The following is a 25941-nucleotide window of genomic DNA, read 5'->3' as shown; positions in this document are numbered from 1 at the left end:
ACTTTAGGAAGACTAAGCCTACACTACTCTCTGTTATTCTTGATAGTGAAGATGGATGGATGAGGAGAGGGCCTACAAGCGCCTGGGGGTGCACCTGGATGACAGACTTGAGTGGAGTATCAACACAGGCTGTGTACAAGAAAGGCCAAAGATGCCTCTACTTCCCAAAGAAGTGGCCCATGGATCACTTGACATATTGCTTTTAATTCTCCAATATTTCCAAGATTAGAGGAAATTTCCACCAGAATGGAAAAAGACCATAAGACATTGGAGTAGAATTAGGATATTTGGTCCATCGAGTGTGCTCCACTGTACATATCATGACTGATTTATTATCCCTATCATCCTCATTCTCTTGCAGTCTCATTGTAACCTTCGACAGCCTTACTAATCAAGAACATATCAACCTCCATTTTAAATATAAAAAAGCAAAAAATAACTTTGATTCAGAATGAGGGAGACAGAAAGCAAGAAGCAACAGCCAGTTAGCTTACCATATGTCACAGAGAAAATACAATGAGCTGTTATCAGAGGTATCATAACAGCACACTTAGAAAGGAAAAGATAATCAGTTATAGTTTTTGAAAGGACCAATTGTTTGACCAATTTATTGCAGAAATTGGAAGAACAACATATGATGTGAATAAAATGATAACAATGGACACAGTAGCTTTAGATTTCCAGAAGGCATGTAGTAAAGTGCTGGCACAATGTTTATTGTAGAATAAATCCACATATCTAAGAAGTAATGAATTATTTTAGATAGAAGATTGGCAAGATACCAGAGAACAGATGGTAGGTGCAAGTGAGTTGGCGGAATGTACTAAGTACTATGTCATGAGGGCTGTGGAGGCCCGATCATTGAAGGTGTTTAAGGAGGAGGTTGATAGGTATCTAATTAGTCAGGGTATCAAGGGAGATGGGGAAAAAGCCATGGGGGAATAGTTTAGCTCGTGGTGGAGCGGTGGAGCAGACTCGATGGGCTGAATGGCCCACTCCTTTGTCTTGTCTTGTCTCATGAACATAAGTTGAGAAAAGAACAAAGTGTCTGGAGGTTCTGAGGGATGTGGGAAGGTTTTCAGTTGCTGATGAACAGAAGTGAGAATGGAATGTGCAAACATTATAGGGGTGAAAATGCAGGAACGTTTCCTCCATTCAACAAAAAGCTGCAGGAACTCAGTGGATCAGGTAGCATCTGTGGACAGTAAAACTTTTCAGCCAAGATTCAACATTTGTACCAGATGAAATCTTGACTTAAAACACCAACTTCCCATAGATGTTGCCTGATGTACTGAGTTCCTGCAGCTTTTTTTCCTGTTACACCTGATTCTACATCTGCAGTCCCCTCCAGAAATGCTGGAAGTTCTTTGTTTCCACCAGCCTGCAGAGGAGGTATCGCCAGCTGTCTATTTCAGGTCATCAGTTATAAAATTGATCCAAGTATTTAATAAATCTGCTGAATTCACCCATTTCTAACCAATTCATTGGAGTTCCAAAGGAGGCTGGGATTGGGAAGAAACTGTTTTAGGATGCATTGAGATCATTGCAACAGCCCCACCAAGTGTCACCACAGCTGGTGCACGAGGCCAAAGTGTGGTAAAGATTGGAAGGGGAAACATACAAATGTTTGGATAAGAATGAATGTCTGAAAATAAAAGGCAGAATAAAATCATGCAACAGACTTGTAGATTTTGCTTTTATCAATCAATTTGTGGCTTTGCAATATAATTTCTCCATAAGCACTTTACATTACATCTGATAATTAGTGATAGTAACAGATTCAGAAATAAGTTAATGTCTCCACCAGGCCTGAGTTTCCAACCATCAACACCTAGCCCCCAGTCAAGCTAGGACTGTTGTTCAGTATACTGACGTGATCATTAGTATTAAGACAACCATCTTCATGTTGACTTTACCACTTGCCCAGTAAACCTTATGGGATATAAAAGGAGTGGAATTGTATCACAGGATGTGGTGTAACATTGATTGTACAGTCATCCAAACCCTAGGCTGCAACCTAGGATCAGTAACCTTCTGACTCTTGCAATTAGTCCCAGCACAAAACATCATCACAATCAGAATACTGGATGCTTATAAATAGAATTGGTCTCAACTTGCAAGGCATTGAGTGATTTGTTTTCAGTAGCATGGGTTTTTGCTGTTTTAACTTTAACATTAACTTGGATGTGAAATACAAATTGAGATTCAGCTACAGAAATTCAAATCCAGACCCTGATTTCCCCAATGATTTCCGGCCTCTGCTGATTGCTTTGTTCATGGTTACAGGTGATTGAGTGTTATTCTGCTTCAACTGATAATTATTGATCAGGTTTGAATATCACATCATAACTCACCTGGTAGCCATCATTGAAGACATACAGTTTGTGATCAGAGGGGTTGTAGCTAACACTCTGTAATGTCTCCATCACCTTATCCATCTTTACAGCAAGCGTACCTTCCTCACCAGTTCTGGTATCAAATGTATAGAAAATCTCCTCCACTCGTGTGCTCACTGGTCTAATCGCATACAGCACCCCACAGATCATAAAGGCATTGGTCACACCAGGTTTGAACTGTCTAGTGACCCATGTCCTCTCCACAGTGAAGGATGTTGTGTTAATTTTACTAAGAACTATATTCCCAGCATTTTGTTCAGTGGAGTAAATGACCCACAGGCCAGTTTCATCCACAGAAAAGTCCATGTCCTGGTAATTAACACCCTGATAAGAGAATCGGTTGGCGTAGACTGCATTTGCCAGTGTTGATCTCTCCACCACGTTTGTGTCTACATTAAACCTGCACATTTGCCTACTGTTGTAACAGTTGTAATACATGGAGTTATTGTATAAAACCATCCCACCTCCCTGTGCTTTGTTGGAACTGCTAGAATACCCAAGTCTTTTGTTAATTGAATTTTTGTAGATCAGTAAATCATCGTATGAAGAGTGTAATCGGAAGTTATCAAATTGGCTTTCATAGTTGTCTGCAATCACAAAGTACAGTTCATTTTTAGTTGGTAGGGGAGCAGGATCTTTGCCCCATGCTCCATATCTGTAACTTGATCCCAACCAGTTCAGCTGTGTCACAAAAGGCTCGGTTATATTGAGGAGTCCACCATGCTTGCAGCTCCCTGTCAATACAAAACTATATGTAATTATGAAGTAATCACTTCTATTTTACACACATTATTTCTGGATATAGTCACGGAATGTATTTTCCCTCGACTAGTTTTCTGGAGTGAATTGAATTGGTTTATCATTAACTTAATATACTTGCAGAGTCATTGAGTCATACAGCATGAAAATAGGCCCATTGACCCAACTGAATAAGATGTCTCTCCAATCTGATCCCAATCTGGCCCAAATTCTTTCTATCCACGTACCTGTCCAATTATATTTTGAAGGTCGTCACTGAACCTGCTTCAAGTATTTCCTCTGGCAGCTCATTCCATATTCTTATCTGAGTAAATACACTGTCTCGCAAGTCCCCATTACATCCCTCCCTTCTCACCATAAATCTACGCCATCTTAAATCAAAATGATCTCTTTGTTGTGCATTGTTCTCATTCTGGAAGCCAGTTCATGTTTTTTTTGATACTTTTCTGAACTTCTCCCCTCATGACGTGGAAAAGATGGTTGAAGTGTGGCAGGAGAAACTAAGGGGTTAATGAGGAGGGAGAGAGATAGAAAGTAAGGGAGGGCGTAGCAACAGAAAAGGAAGGAAGAGAGATAGAGAGAAAGTGAGATGGGAAAACAGACTAGATGAAGAGGAAAAAAATGAAGAAACAGATATTGAAACGAGAGAGTGTGAGAAAGAAAGAGAGAAAGACTGGGGGAGAAAAAGAGAGGGGCAAAGATGAAGAAAAAGTGAAGGGGAAGAAGAAACGGGGAGAGAGGGGGGGAGAGCGGGGGAGGGGGGAGAGGGGGAGGGGAGAGAGAAATGGAGGACATAGAATAGTACAGCACATTACAGGCCCTTCAGCCCACAATGTTGTGCTGACCCTCAAAACCTGCCTCCCATATAACCCCCCACCTTAAATTCCTCCATATACCTGTCTAGTAGTCTCTTAAACTTCACTAGTGTATCTGCCTCCACCACTGACTCAGGCAGTGTATTCCACGCACCAACCACTCTCTGAGTAAAAAACCTTCCTCTAATATCCCCCTTGAACTTCCCACCCCTTACCTTAAAGCCATGTCCCATTGTATTGACCAGTGGTGCCCTGGGGAAGAGGCGCTGGCTGTCCACTCTATCTATTCCTCTTATTATCTTGTACACCTCTATCATGTCTCCTCTCATCTTCCTTCTCTCCAAAGAGTAAAGCCCTAGCTCCCTTAATCTCTGATCATAATGCATACTTTCTAAACCAGGCAGCATCCTGGTAAATCTCCTCTGTACCCTTTCCAATGCTTCCACATCCTTCCTATAGTGAGGCGACCAGAACTGGACACAGTACACCAAGTGTGGCCTAACCAGATTTTTATAGAGCTGCATCATTACCTCACGACTCTTAAACTCTATCCCTCGACTTATGAAAGCTGACACCCCATAAGTTTTCTTAACTACCCTATCTACCTGTGAGGCAACTTTCAGGGATCTGTACACATGCACCCCCAGATCCCACAGCTCCTCCACACTACCAAGTATCCTGCCATTTACTTTGTACTCTGTCTTGGAATTTGTCCTTCCAAAGTGTACCACCTCACACTTCTCCAGGTTGAACTCCATCTGCCACTTCTCAGCCCACTTCTGAAACCTGTCAATGTCTCTCTGCAATCTTTGACAATCCTCTACACTATCTACAACACCACCAACCTTTGTGTCATCTGCAAGCTTGCCAACCCACCCTTCTACCCCCACATCCAGGTTGTTAATAAAAATCATGAAAAGTAGAGGTCCCAAAACAGATCCTTGTGGGACACCACTAGTCACAATCCTCCAATCTGAATGTACTCCCTCCACCATGACCCTCTGCCTTCTGCGGGCAAGCCAATTCTGAATCTACCTGGCCAAACTTCCCTGGATCCCATGCCTTCTGACTTTCTGAATAAGCCTACCATGTGGAACCTTGTCAAATGCCTTACTAAAATCCATGTAGATCACATCCACTGCACTACCCTCATCTGTATGGCTGGTCACCTCCTCAAAGAACACTATCAGGCTTGTTAGACACGATCTGCCCTTCGCAAAGCCATGCTGACTGTCCCTGATCAGACCATAATTCTCTAAATGCTTATAGATCCTATCACTAAGAACACCTTCGCTCTGTCCGCCAGAGAAAGCAGGATCTCCCAGTGGCCACATATTTTAATTCCACATCCCATTCCCATTCTGATATGTCTATCCACGGCCTCCTCTACTGTAAAGATGAAGCCACACTCAGGTTGGAGGAACAACACCTTATATTCCGTCGGGGTAGCCTCCAACCCAATGGCATGAACATTGACTTCTCTAACTTCCGCTAATGCCCCACCTCCCCCTCGTACCCCATCCGTTATTTATTTATATACACACATTCTTTCTCTCTCTCTCCTTTTTCTCCCCACTGTCCCTCTGACTATACCCCTTGCCCATCCTCTGGGTTTTCCCCCCTCCCCCTTTTCCTTCTCCCTGAGCCTGCTGTCCCATGATCCTCTCATATCCCTTTTGCCAATCACCTGTCCAGCTCTTGGCTCCATCCCTCCCCCTCCTGGCTTCTCCTATCATTTTGGATCTCCCCCTCCCCCTTTCAAATCTCTTACTAGCTCTTCCTTCAGTTAGTCCTGACGAAGGGTCTCGGCCCGAAACGTCGACTGTACCTCCTCCTAGAGATGCTGCCTGGCCTGCTGCGTTCACCAGCAACTTTGATGTGTGTTGCTTGAATTTCCAGCATCTGCAGAATTCCTCATATTTGAGAATCTTTTCCAACAGCTTTCCCACCACAGACGTAAGGCTCACTGTTCTATAATTACCCGGACTATCCCTACTACCTTTTTTGAACAAGGGGACAACATTCGCCTCCCTCTAATCCTCCGGTACTATTCCCGTGGACAACGAGGACATAAAGATCCTAGCCAGAGCCTCAGCAATCTCTTCCCTCACCTCGTGGAGCAGCCTGGGGAATATTCCATCAGGCCCCGGGGGCTTAACCGTCCTAATGTATTTTAACAACTCCAACATCTCCTCTGCCTTAATATCAACATGCTCCAGAACATCAACCTCACTCATATTGTCCTCACCATCATCAAGTTCCCTCTCATTGGTGAATACCGAAGAGAAGTATTCATTGGGGACCTCATTCACTTTCACAGCCTCCAGGCACATCTTCCCACCTTTATCTCTAATTGGTCCTCCCTTCACTCCTGTCATCCTTTTGTTCTTCACATAATTGAAGAATGCCTTGGGGTTTTCCTTTACCCCACTCGCCAAGGCCTTCTCATGCCCCCTTCTAGCTCTTCTCAGCCCCTTCTTAAGCTCCTTTCTTGCTTCCCTATATTCCTCAATAGACCCATCTGATCCTTGCTTCCTAAACCTCATGTATGCTGCCTTCTTCCACCTGACTAGATTTTCCACCCCACTTGTCACCCATGGTTCCTTCACCCTACCATTCTTTATCTTCCTCACCGGGACAAATTTATCCCCAACATCCTGCAAGAGATCTCTAAACATCAACCACATGTCCATAGTACATTTCCCTGCAAAAACATCATCCCAATTCACACCCGCAAGTTCTAGCCTTATAGCCTCAATTTGCCCTTCTCCAATTAAAAATTTTCCTGTCCTCTCTGATTCTATCCTTTTCCATGATAATGCTAAAGGCCAGGGAGCGGTGGTCACTGTGCCCCAAATGCTCACCCTCTAAGAGACCTGTGACCTGACCCGGTTCATTACCTAGTACTAGATCTAGTATGGCATTCCCCCTGGTCGACCTGTCCACATACTGTGACAGGAATCCATCCTGGACACACTTAACAAACTCTGTCCCATCTAAACCCTTGGAACTAATCAGGTGCCAATCAATATTAGGGAAGTTAAAGTCACCCATACAGAGAAAATACAGTACAGAGAGAGAAACAGGTCTTGGTGTGGAGGGTGAGAGCAAGAAGTAAAGAGACACACAGAGGGAGGATTAGAGAGAGACAGAGATGGTAGAGACGCCATCTCTGGATGATAGAGATGGAAGAGAGAGGGCGATGGAGAAAACAGTGGACAGAGAGAGAAACAAATAAGAGAACTTGGTGTGACAGAGATAGAAAAATCAAAAGAAAAAGAAAAAATTTAAAATGAGAATTGGCAAGAGAGACAGAGAGAGATGTAATGACCCTCTCTCCTTCCCACCCTCTACCCTCTCTTTATCTGTCCCTCTCCCCCCTCTCCTTCTCTCCACACCAAGATTTATTTCTTTGTTTCTCTCTACTGTTTTCTCTATTTCTTTTCCTCACTTTCTCACTCTCTCCTGACTATTTCTTTGTTTCTTTTACTCCCTCATTCTCCTTCTCGCTCCCTTTATCTCTCCTCCCTCCCCTTCACTCTTTCTCTCCCTCCATCTTTGTTCCCCCCTCCCTTTTTCTATCTTGCCTTCCCACTCCCCCTCTTGCTCCAGGGGATAAAAAATATTTTCAGTCCACATTGCAGGTGACTCTTAAAACTTGCAGTAACAAATATGGCCATCAACGATAGCTCAATGATTCAGTTAAGTACTCCTATCATGCCTTCCTGTCTGATCATTGATTAGGGTTGATAAGAAACTGACTGTAATCAATCGGTGGAGTGGTTGTTGGAACCCGGTTCTTCTCGCACTCTGCCAGTCGCTCCTTCAGTGCTGTAATCTCCTTGCGGATCTGCAGGACGTTGTTCTTGTCGTATGATTCCAACTGGTGCACGATGATTGATATGTTCTGAATCTGAAGCAGAGGAAACATTAAAGGGAGGACCAGTTAGGAGCCGAGTAGAAATTATGTCATTCATAACAACGGGTACAGGTTAACTAGTGTCTTGTACCAAACTGGAACTGAATCTTGATGTCAAGGGTAGTCCATCTACAGGGAAAAGCAGGGAGGAAAACCACTGATGAGGCAGTTGTCACCACCCTGCCCAGAGCTGTTGACTGTTCTGTAGGGCTGGTACCTCAGGCTGGCAAACTGTGTCATGAAAAATCGTTTCTTCTCCCTGAAGGAGAAAGTGGTTGCTTTTCAATACGTTAAGGAAGCAAACTTTTTTTTTGTTTAAAAAAAGTGTTTATTTTCCAATATCTGTGCTTCACAGGGGGAGCCAGTATTGAATGTCCCTCACTAAATGCAGTGGTGGTAAATCTTGTTCTTCAGCCACTCTGATCCTCCTGGTGAAGGTGCTTCCACTGTTCTCTCGGGGATGGTGTACCAGGATATAGACACGGCAATGACAAAAGATCAGATTTGTATGAGGGGATGGGAAATCCACCAGGCTGTGTCCCCTGCTGCATCTGCTGCCTGTATCCTTCATGGAATGTGGAGAAGATGCCTAAGCAGTGACTGAGTGGATTTTGTAGATGGTACACTCCGCAGCCACTCTGTGGCAGAGGCAGAGGTAGGCAAGGAGCTAACCAAACTGTCTGTTTGATCCAGGATGATGTTGAGTGTTGTTGAAGCCTCACTCATTCAGCAAGTGAAAAGTGTTCCATTACACTCCCGATTTGTACCTTGTACTATAGATGATGGAAAAACTTGCTGTGTCAGCCATTGAGTCACACATTGTTGGCCACTCAGTCCCTGACCTGTTCTTGTAGCCACAATGAGCTGGTTGTGGATTACAGGAGGAATGGAGACTGGCTAACCCCAGTTGACATCAATGGATCTGGGGTTGAGAGGGCAAACAGCTTTAAGTTCCACAGCATTCACATCACCGAGGGTCTCACATAGTCTGTACACACTAGCTATGTGGTCAAAAAGGCACAACAACACGTCTTTCACCTCAGACGGTTGAGGAAGTTTGGTATGGACCCCCAAATCCAAAGAACTTTCTACAGGAGCACAATTGAGAGCATCCTGACTGGCTGCATCCCTGCCTGGTATGGAACTATACCTCCCTTAATCGCAGGATCCTTCAGAGAGTGGTGCAGACGGCCCAGCGCATCTGTAGTTGTGAACTTCCCTTGATTCAGGACATTTACAAAGACAGGTGTGGAAAAAAAGGGTCCGAAGGATCATTGGGGACCCGAGTTACCCCAGCCATGATCTATTCCAACTGCTACCATCCAAGGAATGGTACCGCAACATAAAAGCCAGGACCAACAGGCTTCAGGACAGCTTCTTCCACCAGGCCATCAGACTGATTAATTTATGCTGATTTAAGGGTATTTCTATGTTACATTGACTGTTCTATTTATTACAAATTACTATTTTTGCACATTGCACATTTAGACGGAGACATAACATAGAAACATAGAAACATAGAAACATAGAAAATAGGTGCAGGAGTAGGCCATTCGGCCCTTCGAGCCTGCACCGCCATTTATTATGATCATGGCTGATCATCCAACTCAGAACCCCGCCCCAGCCTTCCCTCCATACCCCCTGATCCCCGCAGCCACAAGGGCCATATCTAACTCCCTCTTAAATATAACCAATGAACTGGCCTCAACTGTTTCCTGTGGCAGAGAATTCCACAGATTCACCACTCTCTGTGTGAAGAAGTTTTTCCTAATCTCGGTCCTAAAAGGCTTCCCCTTTATCCTCAAACTGTGGCCCCTCGTTCTGGACTTTCCCAACATCGGGAACAATCTTCCTGCATCTAGCCTGTCCAATCCCTTTAGGATTTTATAGGTTTCAATCAGATCCCCCCTCAATCTTCTAAATTCCAACGAGTACAAGCCTAGTTCATCCAGTCTTTCTTCATATGAAAGTCCTGCCATCCCAGGAATCAATCTGGTGAACCTTCTTTGTACTCCCTCTATAGCAAGGATGTCTTTCCTCAGATTAGGGGACCAAAACTGCACACAATACTCCAGGTGTGGTCTCACCAAGGCCTTGTACAACTGCAGTAGTACCTCCCTGCTCCTGTACTCGAATCGTCTCACTATAAATGCCAGCATACCATTCGCCTTTTTCACCGCCTGCTGTACCTGCATGCCCACTTTCAATGACTGGTGTATAATGACACCCAGGTCTCGTTGCACCTCCCCTTTTCCTAATCGGCCACCATTCAGATAATAATCTGTTTTCCTATTTTTGCCACCAAAGTGGATAACTTCACATTTATCCACATTAAATTGCATCTGCCATGAATTTGCCCACTCACCTAACCTATCCGAGTCACCCTGCATCCTCTTAGCATCCTCCTCACAGCTAACACTGCCACCCAGCTTCATGTCATCCGCAAACTTGGAGATGCTGCATTTAATTCCCTCATCCAAGTCATTAATATATATTGTAAATAACTGGGGTCCCAGCACTGAGCCTTGCGGTACCCCACTAGTCACTGCCTGCCATTCTGAAAAGGTCCCGTTTATTCCCACTCTTTGCTTCCTGTCTGCTAACCAATTCTCTATCCACATCAATACCTTACCCCCAATACCATGTGCTTTAAGTTTGCACACTAATCTCCTGTGTGGGACCTTGTCAAAAGCCTTTTGAAAATCCAAATATACCACATCCACTGGTTCTCCCCTATCCACTCTACTAGTTACATCCTCAAAAAATTCTATGTGATTCGTCAGACATGATTTTCCTTTCACAAATCCATGCTGACTTTGTCCGATGATTTCACCGCTTTCCAAATGTGCTGTTATCACATCTTTGATAACTGACTCCAGCAGTTTCCCCACCACCAACGTTAGGCTAGCCGGTCTATAATTCCCCGGTTTCTCTCTCCCTCCTTTTTTAAAAAGAGGGGTTACATTAGCCACCCTCCAATCCTCAGGAACTAGTCCAGAATCTAACGAGTTTTGAAAAATTATCACTAGTGCATCCACTATTTCTTGGGCTACTTCCTTAAGCACTCTGGGATGCAGACCATCTGGCCCTGGGGATTTATCTGCCTTTAATCCCTTCAATTTACCTAACACCACTTCCCTACTAACATGTATTTCCCTCAGTTCCTCCATCTCACTGGACCCTCTAACGTAATGATTTTTACTCCTTGTGTATGTGAAGGATTGTAAGAAATAAAGTCAATTCAATTCAATGTATATGTAACCTGTCCAATTGAATATTCAAACGATGGTTTGTTTAGTGGATGTTGGAGTGGACTGAATCCATTGAAGATTTTAACAGAAACTTGATAGGCTAGACATTAAGAAAGAGGAGGAGAGTCAACATCTTGATCCCTCTGGTGTAGACTTGGGCATTCCAGAGTACAGACCGAGCAATCATGTGGGAAGTGGAACTCACCAACATAGCGACGTTGACATTTAGTAGTTGTCTCCGAGGTACTGACCCAGATTGTTCAGTATAATAACAATGGCTACTCAAGGACCCACAAAAATTCCGTCTGTTATCAAGAGTTCCCATTCTTAAATGGACGTATGTCCAACCCGTGTAAGCCAAGGCTATGCTGGAATTTTGTGCTTCAACTTAGACTTGGCTCAGAAATCTCACTTCCATCTATCGGAAGGACAGAAACTATTGTGAGGGACAAAGCTAAATGTTGGATAACTTTAAATAGTTTCTTTAGATAGTTCCAATTCTTTCATGTTCTGAAGTACTCCATTTTGGAAAAAGAAGTTTAGGCATTAATTTGTTAAATTAAGTTTATATTAATTTATGTTTGTTTTGTTAGAGATGTGGAACGTCTAGTCAAGAGGAAGAAAGAAGTTTACTTAAGGTTTAGTATCAGTCAGGGGTCTGGTGAGTTACAAGGTAGCCATGGAGGAGATGAAGAATAGACAGGAGATCTAGAAGGGGACTTGAGAAATAACTTACAAATAGGTTTAAGAAAAACCCCCCAAGGCATTTAACTCTTTTTAAATGTCAGAAAATACAAGTTATTTTAAAAAGACATTGATTGCTTTCCTTTCAGAATCAATAGAACTTAGACAGAGGATGAAGATTAGGCAAGTATTTAACACATTAACATTTCTGATGTTATTACATGTGGTTTTATCTTCCTGAAGCCAGTCATTTACTATCATTGTATCAATATTGACCAGGCCATTTCATCAATAATTAAACATTCACTACAGACACATGGAGAACCAGGTGTGTAATGTGTGACATCCTGACCTCTATGTAAAGTTGGTCGATGATGGTGTTGCTTCCGTTGATCGTGACCTTCAGCTGATTGGTGAGTGACACCAGCTCTTGGATCTCCAGTTTAAGCAGCTCAAAGTCGAGTTGAGTGTAGGAGCCTCCTGCCTCGATACTCTCGACTCGCTGGGTCAGATTTCGCAGCTTCACGATGTGGACTGAGATAATCTGTGCGTATTGTTGTACCTGGACAGAGAGACACAGCAAAGGCATCTGGTTTACCCGTCCTCTCTGGACAAAAAGGAACCATTCATATCTCAGAAAAAGCCTGCATTTTGAGTCACAAGAATGATTACAGACGCTGTTAATCTAGAAGAATACAAAATGGACAAGGAATTCAATTGGCCACACTGTACCGTTGAAGGGTCTCAGACCGAAACATCATCTGTCCACTTCCCTCAATTGATGCTATCAGGCCTATTCAGTTCCTCCAGTATTTTCTACATCGGCCTGCATTATGAGTTTTACTTTCCCTTTGATTTTGATAATGTGCAAGTATTGTTGTAACAAGTAACCACTGTTATAATGCCTTGACAAGATGTTGCACATAGACTGCTAAACGTGGTAAGACCAGATGATATTAAAGTTATTGGCATGGAGAGGAGATTAATTGACTAGCAGAAGGCCACCAGTAGGGATAAAGGTGGCCCATTTTGGTTGGCTGTTGGTGACTAGAGGTGTTCTGCAGGGGCTGGTGTTAGGCCCATTACTTTTCATGTTGTATGTTAATGATTTGTATGATGGAATTGATGCCTTTGTAGCCAAGTCTGCAGATAGGTAGTGTTGATGAAACAGGGAGTCACCAGAAGGACTTGGATAGATTCGGAGAATGGACAATGAAGTTGCAGATGGAATACAGTGTGGGGAAATGTATGGTCGTGCACCTTGGTAGAAGGAATGAAGGCATGGACTATTTTCTAAATAAGGAAAAATTCAGAAATTAGAGGAGCAAAGAGACTTGGGAGTCCTAGTGCAGAATTCCCTAAAGGTTAACTTGTAGGTTGAGGTGATAAGAAAGGCAAATGCAATGTTAACACTCATTTTGAGAGGACTAGAATATAATGTAATATAAAGGAAGGATGTAATGCTTTGAACCTATAAGGCATTGGTCAGACCACAGCTCGGGGCCCCAAATATACGAAAGAACGTGTTGCCATTGAGAGGGTCCCAGAGGACGTTAATAAGAACGATCCTAGTAAAAAAAAGGATTAATGTACGAGGAATGTTGGCTGGCTCTGGACCTGTACTTGCTGAAGTTTAGAAGAATAAAGGGGGATCTCGTAAAATGTACTGAATATTGAAAGGGTTAGATGGAGTTGACATGGAGAGGATGCTTCCATTAATAGGAGTGTCTAGGACCAGAGGGCACAGCCTCAGAATACAAGGACATCCCTATAGAATGGAAAGGAGGAACTTCTTTAGCCAAAATGGTGGTAAATCTGTAGACTTAGAAACATAGAAAACCTACAGCACAATACAGGCCCTTCAGCCCACAATCCTGTGCCGAACATGTACTTACTTTAGAAATTACCTAGGGTTACCCATAGCCCTCCAGGAGTCTCTTAAAAGACCCTATCGTATCCACCTCCACCACCGCCACTGGCAGCCCATTCTACACACTCACCACTCTCTGCGTAAAAGAAAATTACCCCTGACATCTCCTCTGTACCTACATCCAAGCACTTCAAAACTGTGCTCTCTCATGTTAGCCATTTCAGACCTGGGAAAAAGCTTCTGACTATCCACAAGACAATGCCTCTCATTGTCTTGTACACCTCTATCAGGTCACCTCTTATCCTCTGTCACTCCAAGGAAAAAAGGCTGAGTTCACTCAATCTATTCTCATAAGGCATGCTCCCCAATCCAGGCAACATCCTTGTTAAATCTCCTCTGCACCCTTTCTATAGTTTCCACATTCTTTCTGTAGTGAGGTGAACAGAACTGCGCACAGTACTCCAAGTGGGGTCTGACCAGCATCCTATAGTTGCAACATTACCTCTCGGCTCCTAAACTGAATCCCACAGTTGATGAAGGCCAATGCACCATATGCCTTCTTAACCAGAGTCAACCTGCGCAGCAACTTTGAGTGTCTTATGGACTTGGACCCCAAGATCCTTCTGATCCTCTACACTGCCAGAGTCTTATCATTAATACTATATTCTGCCATCATATTTGACCTACCAAAATGAACCACCTCACACTTATCCGAGTTGAACTCTATCTGCCACTTCTCAGCCCAGTTTTGCACCTTATTGATGTCCCGCTGTAACCTCTGACAACCCTCCACACTATCCACAACACCCCCAAACCTTAATATCATCAGCAAATTTACTAACTCATCCCTCCACATCCTCATCCACGTCATTTATAAAAATAACGAAGAGAAGGGGTTTCAGAACAGATCCCTGAAGCACACCACTGGTCACCGACCTCCGTGAAGAACATGACTCGTCTGCAACCATTCTTTGTCTTCTGTGGGTAAGCCAATTCTGGATCCACATAGCAAGGTCCCCTTGGATCTCATGCCTCCTTACTTTCTCAATAAGCTTTGCATGGGGCACCTTGTCAAATATCTTGCTGAAATCCATATATACTACATCTACTACTCTACCTTCATCAACGTGTTTAGTCATATCCTCAAAAAAAAATCAATCAGGTTCGTAAAGCACGACCTGCCTTTGACTTACCATCATATGTTCTATATTCCTAATCTCATTATGCTTCTCCAAATGTTCATAATTCCAGCCTCTAGGGTCTTTTCCATCAACTTACGAACCACTGAATTAAGACTCACTGTCTATAATTTCCTGGGCTATCTCTACTCCCTTTCTTGAATAAGGGAACAACATCTGCAACTCTCCAATCCTCCAGAACCTCTCCCATCCCCATTGATAATGCAAAGATCATCACCAGAGGCTCAGCAATCTCCTCCCTCACCTCCCACAGTAGCCTGGGGTACGTCTCGTCTGGTCCTGGAGACCTATCCAGCTTGATGCTTTCCAAAAGCTCCAGCACATTCTCTTTTTTAATATCTACATGCTCAAGCTTTTCAGTCCACTGTAAGTCATCCCTACAATCTCCCAGATCTCTTTCCTTCGTGAATACTGAAGCAAGGTATTTATTAAGTATCTCTGCCATCTCCTCTAGTTCAATACATGCTTTTCCACTGTCACACTTCATTGGTTCTACTCTCTCATGTCCTATCCTTTTGCTCTTCACATACTTGTAGAATGCCTTGGGGTTTTCCTCAATCCTGCTCACCAAGGCCTTCTCATGGCCCCTTCTGGCTCTCCTAATTTCATTCTTAAGCTCCTTCCCACTAGCCTTATAATCTTCTAGATCTCTATCATTACCTAGCTTTTTGAACCTTTCGTAAGCTCTTCTTTTCTTCTTGCCTAGACTTACAACAGCCTTTGTACACCACGGTTCCTGTACCCTACCATCCTTTCCCTGTCTCATTGGAACACCAGACAAATATCCCCTGACCATTTGCCACATGTCTGCCGTTCATTTCCCTGAGAACATCTGTTCCAAATTTATGCTTCCAAGTTCCTGCCTGATCACCTCACATTTCCTCTTACTCCAATTAAACACTTTCCTAACTTGTTTGCTTCTATCCCTCTCCAATGTTATGGTAAAGGAGAAAGAATTGTGATCACTATCTCCAAAATGCTCTCCCACTGAGAGATCTGATACCTGACCAGGTTCATTTCCCAAAATCAGATCAAGTACAGCCTCTCCTCTTGTAGGCTTACCTACATATTGTGTCAAGAAACCTTCCTGAACACACCTATCAAATCAACCCCATCTAAACCCCTTGCTCCCGGGACATGCCAATCGATATTTGGGAAATTAAAATCTCCCATCACAACAACCCTGTTATTATTACACCTTTTCAGCATCTGTCTCCCTATCTGCTCCTCGATGTCCCTGTTACTATTAGGTGGTCTATAAAAAACACCCAGTATAGTGATTGACCCCTTCCTGTTTCTAACTTCCACCCACAGAGACTCTGTAGACAATCCCTCCATGTCTTTCTCCTTTTCTGCAGCTGTGACACTATCTCTGATCAGCAGTGCCACACCCCCACCTCTTTTGCCTCCCTCCCTGTCCTTTCTGAAACATCTAAAGCCTGGCACTCTAAGTAACCATTCCTGCCCCTAAACCATCCAAGTCTCTGTTATGGCCACAACATCATACTGTAGCTCCATGTACTGATCCACGCTCTAAACTCATTCACTTTGTTCATGATGCTTATTGCATTAAAATAGACGCATCTCAAACCATCGGTCTGAGCGCGTCCCTTCTCTATCATCTGCCTATCTTTCCTCTTGTACTGTCTTCAAGCTTTCTCTACTTGTGAGCCAATCACCCCTTCCTCTGTCTCTTCAGTTCGGTTCCCACTCCCCCCCCCACCCCCAACAGATCCTAGTTTAAACTCTCCCCAATAGCCTTAGCAGACATCCCTGCCAGGATATTGGTCCCACTGGGATTCAAGTGTAACCCGTCCTTTTTGTACAGGTCTCACCTGCCTCAGAAGAAGTCCTAATGCTCCAGAAATCTGAATCCCTGCCCCCTGCTCCAATCCCCAGCCACGCATTTATCCTCCACCTCACTCTTTTCCTACTCTCACTGTCACGTGGCACAGGCAGTAATCCCAAGATTACTACCTTTGAGGTCCTGCTTCTCAACTTCCTTACTAACTCCCTGTAGTCTGTTTTCAGGACCTCCTCCCTTTTCCTACCTATGTCTTTGGTACCAATATGTACCACGACCTGTGGCTGTTCACCTTCCCACTTCAGGATATCGTGAATGTCATCCCAGACCCTGGCACCTGGGAGGCAAACTACCATCCGTGTTTCTTTCCTGCGTCCACAGAATCACCTGTCTGACTCCCTAACTATAGAGTCCCCTATTACTGCTGCCTTCTTTTCCCTACCCTTCTGAGCCACAGGGCCAGACTCTGTGCCAAAGGCGAAGATTGGCAAACATGGCTGTGGGGGCCAAGTCACTGGATAAACTTAAAATAGAGGTTGATAGTTTTTTGATTTGAAAGGTGTGGAAGTTTACGGGGAGAAGGCAGGAGAATGGGATTGAGAGGAGAATAAGTCAGCCATGATGGAATGGCAGAGCAGATTCAGTAGGCTGATTAGCCTAATATATTGCTCCCATGTCTTCTGGTCTACAATGTGTAGCTGTTGTGTGTGTATATACAGCATTGTTTAATACAGGGTAGGGAAGTGTATGGTCATGCACTTTGGTAGAAGAAATAAAATGGTAGACTATTTTCTAAATAAAGAGACAATACTAAAAGAAAACTGAGAGGCAATGGGACTTGGGAGTCCTTGTGCAGTATTCCCTAAAGGTAAATTTGCAAGCTGAGTCACTGGTGAGCAAGGTAAAAGCGATGTTAGCATTCATTTTGAGTGGACTAGATTATAAAAGTAACAATGTAATATTCAGGCTTTATAAAGCACTAGTGAGCTCTCACCTGGAGAATTGAGTAGTTTTGGACACTTCATCTTAGAAAGGATGTGCTGAAACCGGAGACACTTCAAAGGAGGTTCACAAAAATGATTCCAGGATTGAACATCTTGTCATATGAAGAGCGTTTGATTGCCCTGGGCCCATATTCACTGGAATTCAGAAGAATGAGGGGTGACCTCATTGAAACCCATCAGATGTTGAAAGGCCTTGATAGAGTGGAAGTGGAGAGGATTTTTCCTGTGGTGGGAGAGTCTAGGATCAGAGGACACAGCCTCAGAACAGAGGGGTATCCTTTTAGAATGGAGATGAAGAATTTATTTAGCCAGAGAGTGGTGAATCTGTAGAATTAATTGAAACAGGTGGCTGTGGAGACCAAGTCGTTACGTATATTTACAGCCCAGATTGATAGATTCTTGATTGATCGGGGCACAAAGGGATAAGGCAGAGACTGGGGTTGAGAGGAAAATTAGATCAGCCTTCATGAAATGGTGGAGCAAACCTAATTCTACTCCTATATCGTATGGTCTTATGGTCTAACTTAAAGACATTAAAATGTGCAGCATTGCTGTAGTGCGTAGGAACAGAAGTAACAAGCAGCCATTCTTGCAATGTGTAGCTAATCTTGTAACATGTGAATACTGTTGTAATGTATTGCTCTTGTATAGATAGTGATGTTATGCGCAGGTCTTGTAATATGAACCCATTCTTTTACTGTGCAACTGCTGTAATATGCAGAAGCTGTTTTAATGTCTACCCGTTACAATGTGCACCATTGGAATTCTGGCATTTTTGCAACGTGTAGCTTTTGTAATGTGGGAAGCTTGAATTTTGTTGTCAGATCCCCAGGTTGGGAATAACCTCAAGGGAATTTGTCTACTGAAGTCACCAGCAGTCTGTAATCAACCTTCACTGGTGTTATAGTTCGCATTGTTCGAAAGTCCAATGGGATTGTACTGTAAATCAATTTCCATACCTTGGTGATCTCACTTTGGATACTGATACTCAGCTCTGTTGTTGTTGTTTCCAAATATTCCATTTTTTCCACTGGGAATGTGTTATCAGGCAATATCACTGTACAGACACATTGTCCTTCACTGTTCACTGTTCCATTGACAGCCGTGGAAACCTGTAACCACATCAACACATTGTTAATAACAGTGCAAATATCCGGCTGGTGCTCAGTTCACAAGTAATTCTTATTAAATTACATTAACAACTTAACAGTGAGTGAAGTGTGAACACAAGCCTCAGTAACAACATAAAGGGTATATGGAGTAGTGACAGGTAGAAGCAAAGTTGGAGAGACGTTGATAAACTATAATACTCCAAATGGGGCTTTTTGATTTGCTCCCGACAGGTTGTACATCAGCTCTTAGTGTAGCTCTATGTAAAGATGTTTTAATCCGTTACTACTTAGGACAAAATTGTAAAATAAATTTAGATTTATTCCTACCTCTCCTACCTACAGGAAAGATGTCAATAAGATTGAAACAGTCCAGAAGATATTTTACAAGAATGCTGACAGGACATGTGGACCTGAGTTATATAGAACATTGGAATAGGATACGATTTTATTCCATGGACAATAGGAGAATGAGGAGAGATGAGATAAATGTATACAAAATCTTGCAGGATATAAGTAGGGTAAATGCAAGCAGGCTTTTTCCACTGAAGTTGAGTAATAGGTGAAACCCTAAGGGGAATATAGTGAGGAGCTCCTCACTCAGGGGGCAGCAATAGTGTGGAACAAGCTGTCAGTGGCAGTGATGAACGTGGTTCAATTTCAACATTTTAGAGAAATTTGGATAGGTTCAGGGATGGGAGAGATATGCAGGCCTATGGTCTGGGTGCAGGTCAATGTGACTATGCACAATAATGGTTCAACACAGACTAGAGGGGCCAAAGTGTTTGTTTCTGTGCCGTAATGTTCTATGACTCTATTGTAAACAGAACACAGTTTATCACCTCGACCAGACGGCGTTACTGATAGTCAGGTAGAAAACTTCAGATAATAGTCAGTCCTTTTGAAAGTATCCTGACTGATTGCATCATGGCCTGCTATACAAGAAACATAAGTAGTTACAGGGCACAGTGAACTCTACCCAATAAATCATGACAATCCTTCCCCACCATTAGTAATCCCTCCCCAACTCTATACATGAGGTGTTGCCTCAACAGGGCAACATTTGTCATCGAAGATCCCCATCAGCCAGAACATACCACCTTCTTCCAGTACCATCAGCCAGAACATACCACCTTCTTGCAGTACCATCAGCCAGAACATACCACCTTCTTGCAGTACCATCAGGCAGGACATACCACCTTCTTGCAGTACCATCAGGCAGGACATACCACCTTCTTGCAGTACCATCAGGCAGGAGGTACAGAAGCTTGAAACCCACACCACAGGTTCAAGGACAGCTACTTCTCTGTTGCTTCCCCTCAGTCATTCGGTTCTGAAACCAACCAGAATAACCCTAATCCTACACAGTGACTAGCTTCTCCACTTTACACCACAACGAACTTCGGGATTTTTGTTTTGTTAGAATTGTGTATAAATTTATTGTTACGTAATGGTTTTTTCTTGTGATTGCAGCCGATTTGATGCTATGATGCTGCAGTAAGCTTTTCATTGAAACTCTACATACTTGTGAAAATGACAATAAACTCAACTTTGATTTTACAATAAGATGAATATTTGTATAGAACATTTCAGGAAACAGTGTTCTATTATTTCCCATTCACTGTAGTGAGAACTCTGCTTCCTGCCATTCTGCACATGGGTAGAGCACAAATGGAGATACACTCTGGAGAGAGTTGACTGCTCTGTTCACTGTTCAGTCACATTGATCTACTCAATTACAGTGAAAACTGAGAGGAGGAACAACGTTAGTTCAGGTAAATGAAAATAAGAAATGAACTCACAGACATATGTGCAGAGGGCTCCAGAAGAGCTAAAATCATCAGCAGGAACAATGTTGCCATTATTCCTTCAACCACACCTAAAAAAGGATGAATTTAGGAATGTTAGATATCAGTCACATAGAAAACCATAAAAATGAGACCATTTAGCCAATTTTGGCTCCTCCAATACCATACGAGGTGATTGATAAGTTTGTGGCCCAAGGCAGAAGGAGTCAATTTTAGAAAACCTAGCACATTTATTTTTCCTACATTTACACACTTAGTCCAGCAGTCGTGGAGCATACGGGTCCCTTCTTTGTAGAAGTCGGCGTCTTGGAGTTCCAGAAAGTGGTCCACAGCAAGGGTGATTGATAAGTTCATGGCCTAGGATAGAAGGTGAGTTATTAACTTTAAACTTTCTGCATTTTCACTCAGAGTTGAACTGCACGTACATGTAACAAGAGCTGTATAACTCATCTCTTTCTACCTGAGGCCACAAACTTATCAATCACCCCTGCTGTGGACCACCTGGAGGTCCAAGACACTCTCGTTAAATGCACGTGCAGTTCAACTCCTTGAGTGATAATGCAGAAAGTTAATAACTCATCTCCTTCTACCTTAGGCCATGAACTTATCAATCACCCTTGCTGTGGACCACTTCTACAAAGAAGGGATCCGTATGCTCCAAGATCGCTGGGCTAAGTGTGAGGGGTCTATGTTGAAAAATAAATGTGCTAGGTTTGGTACCTTAGGCCACGAACTTACCAATTACCCTCGCACTTACCAATAATCAAAGCATTGTTTAGACATACAATCAATTTTAAATTTTCCGAGATATAAAATAGCTCCTTACATTACCCATCTAAGCCTAGAGGCTGAGGTGTAAGGTGAGAGAGAAAAGATTTAAAGGGGACCGGAGAGGCAATATTTTTACACCGAGGAGCCCATGAGTATATGGAATGAGCTGCTACAGGAGGAACAATATTTCAATGGCATTTCAGCAGGTACATAGAGAGATAGGAACACTTTGAGGTATATGGGACAAAAGCAGGCAAATGGGATTAGATCAGGTAGATACTTTGGTCAGATAGACCATTTGAGGCAAGCAACCCGTTTCTATGCTCTATAACTCAATGACTCTGAGATTTACCAACCTGTCAGCAGGTAAAGAGCAAATGCCAAGTCTCTTAGATCGTTGACACCCAGAGCAGTGAGTGGCTCAGAAGCCTTCCTGGGTTATATAGGCATGAGACTATGTGTATATCAACATCATTATCTCCCTATCTCCCTTTGTTGATACCGATGCCATTTGTTGTCTGGACAGGCAAGCACTAACGGTGAGATCAAACACCAAGGTCACTGATAAAACATCAGTGAGTCACAGCTGCTCTCTCTGAACCTCGATAAAAATTAGCTTTTTAAAATATAATTAATTAACTTCTAATCCTCACCATGAATTAAAGTTAAGGAGTTTCTGGAATTTCAGAAGAAAACTACCAAGCTTTGTCCTTAATCACTACAGGCATGGCTACCCCTGACCTCCCATCGTTTGTGCTTCCTGTGCAACCTTAGATTCAGTGGAAGCTAATGTTCTGATTAGTCCAGGATCTTACAGCTGCCCATACTTTGCCTTACTGCTGCAAACTTGGTTGCCCATCCTCTCTAGCACAAACATTCAACTATCTACTACACTTCCAACAAAAAAAATCATTAGGAAAGTAAAGATAGAATACAAAAGTAAGCTAGCCAAAGGTTTACCAAAAGGATACTAAAAGATGCTTCTGAAACATAAAGTGTGAAACAGAGATGAGAGTAGATATCAGACCACCGGAAAACGGTGCTGCAGAGGTATTAATGGGGCCAACGAAATGGCTGATTAACTGAATAAGTATTTTTTATCAATCTTCACAATGGAAGACAGTAGCAGTATGGTGGAAGTCCTAGGCGTCAGGGGTCAAGAAGTGTGTGAAGTTACCATAACTAGAGAGAAGGTTTTTGGGAAACTAAAAGATCTGAAGTCAACTGGACCATAAGACATAGGAGCAATATTAGGCCATTCAGCCCATGGAGTCTGCTTCACCATTTCATCATGGCTGATCCGGCATCCCATTCAACTCTATACACCTACCCTCTCACCATATCCTTTGATCCCCAGGTAATCAAGAATCTATCAACTTCCACTTTGAATATACCCACGACTTGGCCTCCACCACAGTCTGTGGCAGAGCTTCCCATAGATTCACCACTATTTGGCTAAAATTTCCTCCTTACTTCTCTTCTAAAAGGACGCCCCTCAATTTTGAGGCTGTGCCCTCTAGTTCTGGATATCCCCACCAAAGAAAATATCCTCTCCACATCCATCTTACCTAGTCTTTTCAATGTTCGGAAGATTTTGGTGGGATCCGCAAGCATTCTTCTAAGTTCCAATGAGTACAGGCCCAAAGCTGCCAAATATTCCTCCTATGTTAACCAACTTCATTCCCAGAATCATCCTTGTGAATTTCTTGTGGACTCTCTCCAAAGACAATACATCCTTTCTGAGATAAGGGGCCAAAAAGACAATACTCCAAGTGCGGCCTGACTGGTGTCTTATAAAGCTTCAGTATTATCTCCTTGATTTTATATTCTATTCCCCTTGAAGTAAATGCCAAAATTTGCCTTCTTTACCACAGATTCAACCTGTGAATTAACCTTCTGGAAGTCTTACACAAGGACTCCCAAGTCCCTTTACACCTCTGATGTTTGAATATTTTCCCCATTTAGATAATACTCTGTACTATTGTTCCTTTTACCAAAATACATTATCATACATTTTCCAACACTGTATACCATCTGCCACTTTTTTGCCCATTCTTCCAATTTGTTTAACTCCTGCTGCAATTGCATTGCTTTCTCAGCATTACCTACCCCTCCATCTATCTTCATATCATCTGCAAACTTTGCCACAAAACCTTCAATGCCACTATCCAAATCATTGACAAACAATGTGAAAAGTAGTAGTCTCAATACTGACCCCTTGAGGAGCACTACTGGCAGCAAATCAGAAGAGGCCCCTTTATTCCCACTCGCTGTTGCCTGCCTGTCAGCCATTCCTCTATCCATGCCAGTATCTTTCATGTGACACCATAGGATTTTATCTTGTTAAGCAGCCTCATGTGAGGCACCTTATCAAATGCCTTTTGAAAATATAAGTAAATGACATCCACTACCTCTCCTTTATCCACCCTACTTGTTACTTTCTGAAAGAAATCTAATAGATTTGTCAGGCAAAATTTCCCTTCGCAGAAACCATGCTGACTTTGACTTATTTTATCATCAGTCTCCAAGTATCCCAAAACCTCATCCTTAACAATGGACTCCAAAACTTACCCAAGCAATGAAATTGACTAACTGGCCTATAATTTGCTCTCTTTTGCCATCCTCCCTTCTTAAAGACTGGAGTGACACTTGCAATTTTCCCACTCCTCCGGGACCATGCCGGAATCAAGTGATTCTTGAAAGATCATGACCAGTGTATCTGTCATCTCTTCAGCTGCCTCTTTTGGGACTCTGGGATTGGTCCATCTGGTACATCCCAGGGTCCTGAAATAGGTGGCCGAAGAAATCATAGGGGCATTAGTAATGAAATTTGAGAAATCACTACAGTCTGAAATGGTTCCAGAAGACTGCAAAATTGCAAATGTCACTCCACTCTTCAAGAAGGCGGAAGAAAGGAAATTATAGGCAGTTAGTCTGACCTCAGTGGTTGGGAAGGTGTTGGAGTCAATTATTAAGAATGAGGTTCTGGGGTGTTTGGAGACATGATAAAATAGGCCATAATCAGCATGGTTTCCTCAAGGGAAATTCTTGCCTGATAAATCTGTTGGAATTCTTTGAAGAAACAACAAGTAGGTTAGACAAAGGAGAATCGGTTGATGTTACACACTTAGATTTTCAGAAGGTCTTTGACAAGTTGCCACACATGAGTCAGCTTAACAAGCTACGAGCCCATGGTATTACAGGAAAGATTCTAGCTTGAATAAAGCAGTGGGTGATTGGCAGGAAGCAAGGAGTGGGAATAAAGGGAGCCAACTTTTCTGGTTGGCTATCGGTGACTAGAGTGGTGTTCCACAAGGGTATGCATTGGGACCTTTTTGTTTACATTATATGTCAATGATTTGGATAATGGAATTGATGGCTTTGTTGCAAAGTTTGTAGATGATCTGAAGGTAAGTGGAGGGGCAGGTAGTTTTGAGGAAGTAAAGAGGCTACAAAAGGACTTAGATTAGGAGAATGGGCAAAAAAATGGCAGATGGATCATAGTGTCAGGAAGTGTATGGTCATGCACATTGGTAGAAGAAATGAAAGGGTTAACTATTTTCTAAATGCAGAGAAAATACAAAAAAAAACTGAGGTGCAAAGGGACTTGAGAGTCCTTGTGCAGGATTCCCTAAAGCTTAATCTGCAGGTTGGGTCTGTGGTGAGGAAGGCAAATGCAATGGTAGCATTTATTTCAAGAGGACTAGAAGCAAGGATGTAATGTTGAAACTTTATAAAGCCCTGGTAAGCCTTCACTTGGAGTATTGTGAGCAGTTTTGGGCCCCTTATCTTAGAAAGGATGTGCTGAAATGGAGAGGTACAAAGGAGGTTCACAAACTGATTCCAGGATTGAATGGCTTGTCACATGAAGAGCATTTGATGGCTCTGGGCCTGTATTCATAGAAGTCAGAAGTATGAGGGGTGACCTCATTGAAACCTATCGAATGGAGATAGACCTTGCTAGTGTGGATGGGGAGAGGATGTTTCCTATGGTGGGAAAGTCCAAGACCAGAGGACACAGCATCAGAATAGAGCAATGTCCTTTTAAAATGGAGAGGAGGAGGAATTTCTTTAGCCAGAGAGTAGTGAATCTGTGGAATTCATTCAATGGTCTGCGATCCCGCTACAAATTTGTTCCTCTAGATCACTAGGACTATTGGGTGGTCTGTAATATAGCCCCATTAATGTGTCCATACCTTTCTTATTACGTTGTTTTACACATAATGCTTCACCAGACAAGTTCTCCAGCCTTCCTGACTGAACACTGCTGTAACAATTTCCCTGACTAGAAATGCCATCCTTCTCCTTTAATTCCTCCCACTCTGTCACATCTAAAACAATGGAACCCCGAAATATTGAGCTGCCAGTCCTGCCCCTCCTGTGCCAAGTCTTATTACTAGCTACAATATTATAATTCCAGGTGTTGATCCATGCCCTGAGCTCATCTGTCTTTCCTATGATACTTCTTGCATTAAAATATTTGCAGCTCAGGACACTAGTTTCACCATGCTCAACCTTTTGATTCCTGATTTTGTCTGAGGTCTTTACAACA

General features: G+C 42.9%; 1 protein-coding gene across 1 annotated transcript; it reads right to left on the bottom strand.

Moving 5' to 3' along the window:
• Positions 1 to 1398: 1398 nt before the first annotated feature.
• LOC134341241 (olfactomedin-4-like) lies at positions 1399 to 21798 on the bottom strand. Its single transcript, XM_063039089.1, has 6 exons — positions 21746 to 21798; positions 20613 to 20689; positions 18661 to 18813; positions 12177 to 12386; positions 7733 to 7883; positions 1399 to 3130 (listed from the first exon to the last, which is right to left on the bottom strand). The coding sequence occupies exons 2-6, from the start codon at positions 20670 to 20672 to the stop codon at positions 2319 to 2321; spliced, it is 1386 nt and encodes a 461-aa protein (XP_062895159.1). The 5' UTR covers positions 20673 to 20689; positions 21746 to 21798; the 3' UTR covers positions 1399 to 2318.
• Positions 21799 to 25941: the final 4143 nt, after the last annotated feature.

The sequence above is a fragment of the Mobula hypostoma genome (assembly GCF_963921235.1).
Source record: "Mobula hypostoma chromosome 10 unlocalized genomic scaffold, sMobHyp1.1 SUPER_10_unloc_2, whole genome shotgun sequence".
Taxonomy (NCBI): Eukaryota; Metazoa; Chordata; class Chondrichthyes; order Myliobatiformes; family Myliobatidae; genus Mobula; species Mobula hypostoma.
Note: the sequence above shows the minus strand (reverse complement) of the source record. Positions and strands in the feature narration are given on the sequence as shown.

Coding starts and splice junctions, on each gene's coding strand:
- LOC134341241 (XM_063039089.1), bottom strand. CDS start 20,672: ATGGCAACATTGTTCCTGCTGATGATTTTAGCTCTTCTGGAGCCCTCT. Junction 12,387..18,660: donor TCCAAAGTGAGATCACCAAG/GTATGGAAATTG, acceptor CTCTCTGTCCAG/GTACAACAATACGCACAGAT. Junction 7,884..12,176: donor TCGACCAACTTTACATAGAG/GTCAGGATGTCA, acceptor CCTCTGCTTCAG/ATTCAGAACATATCAATCAT.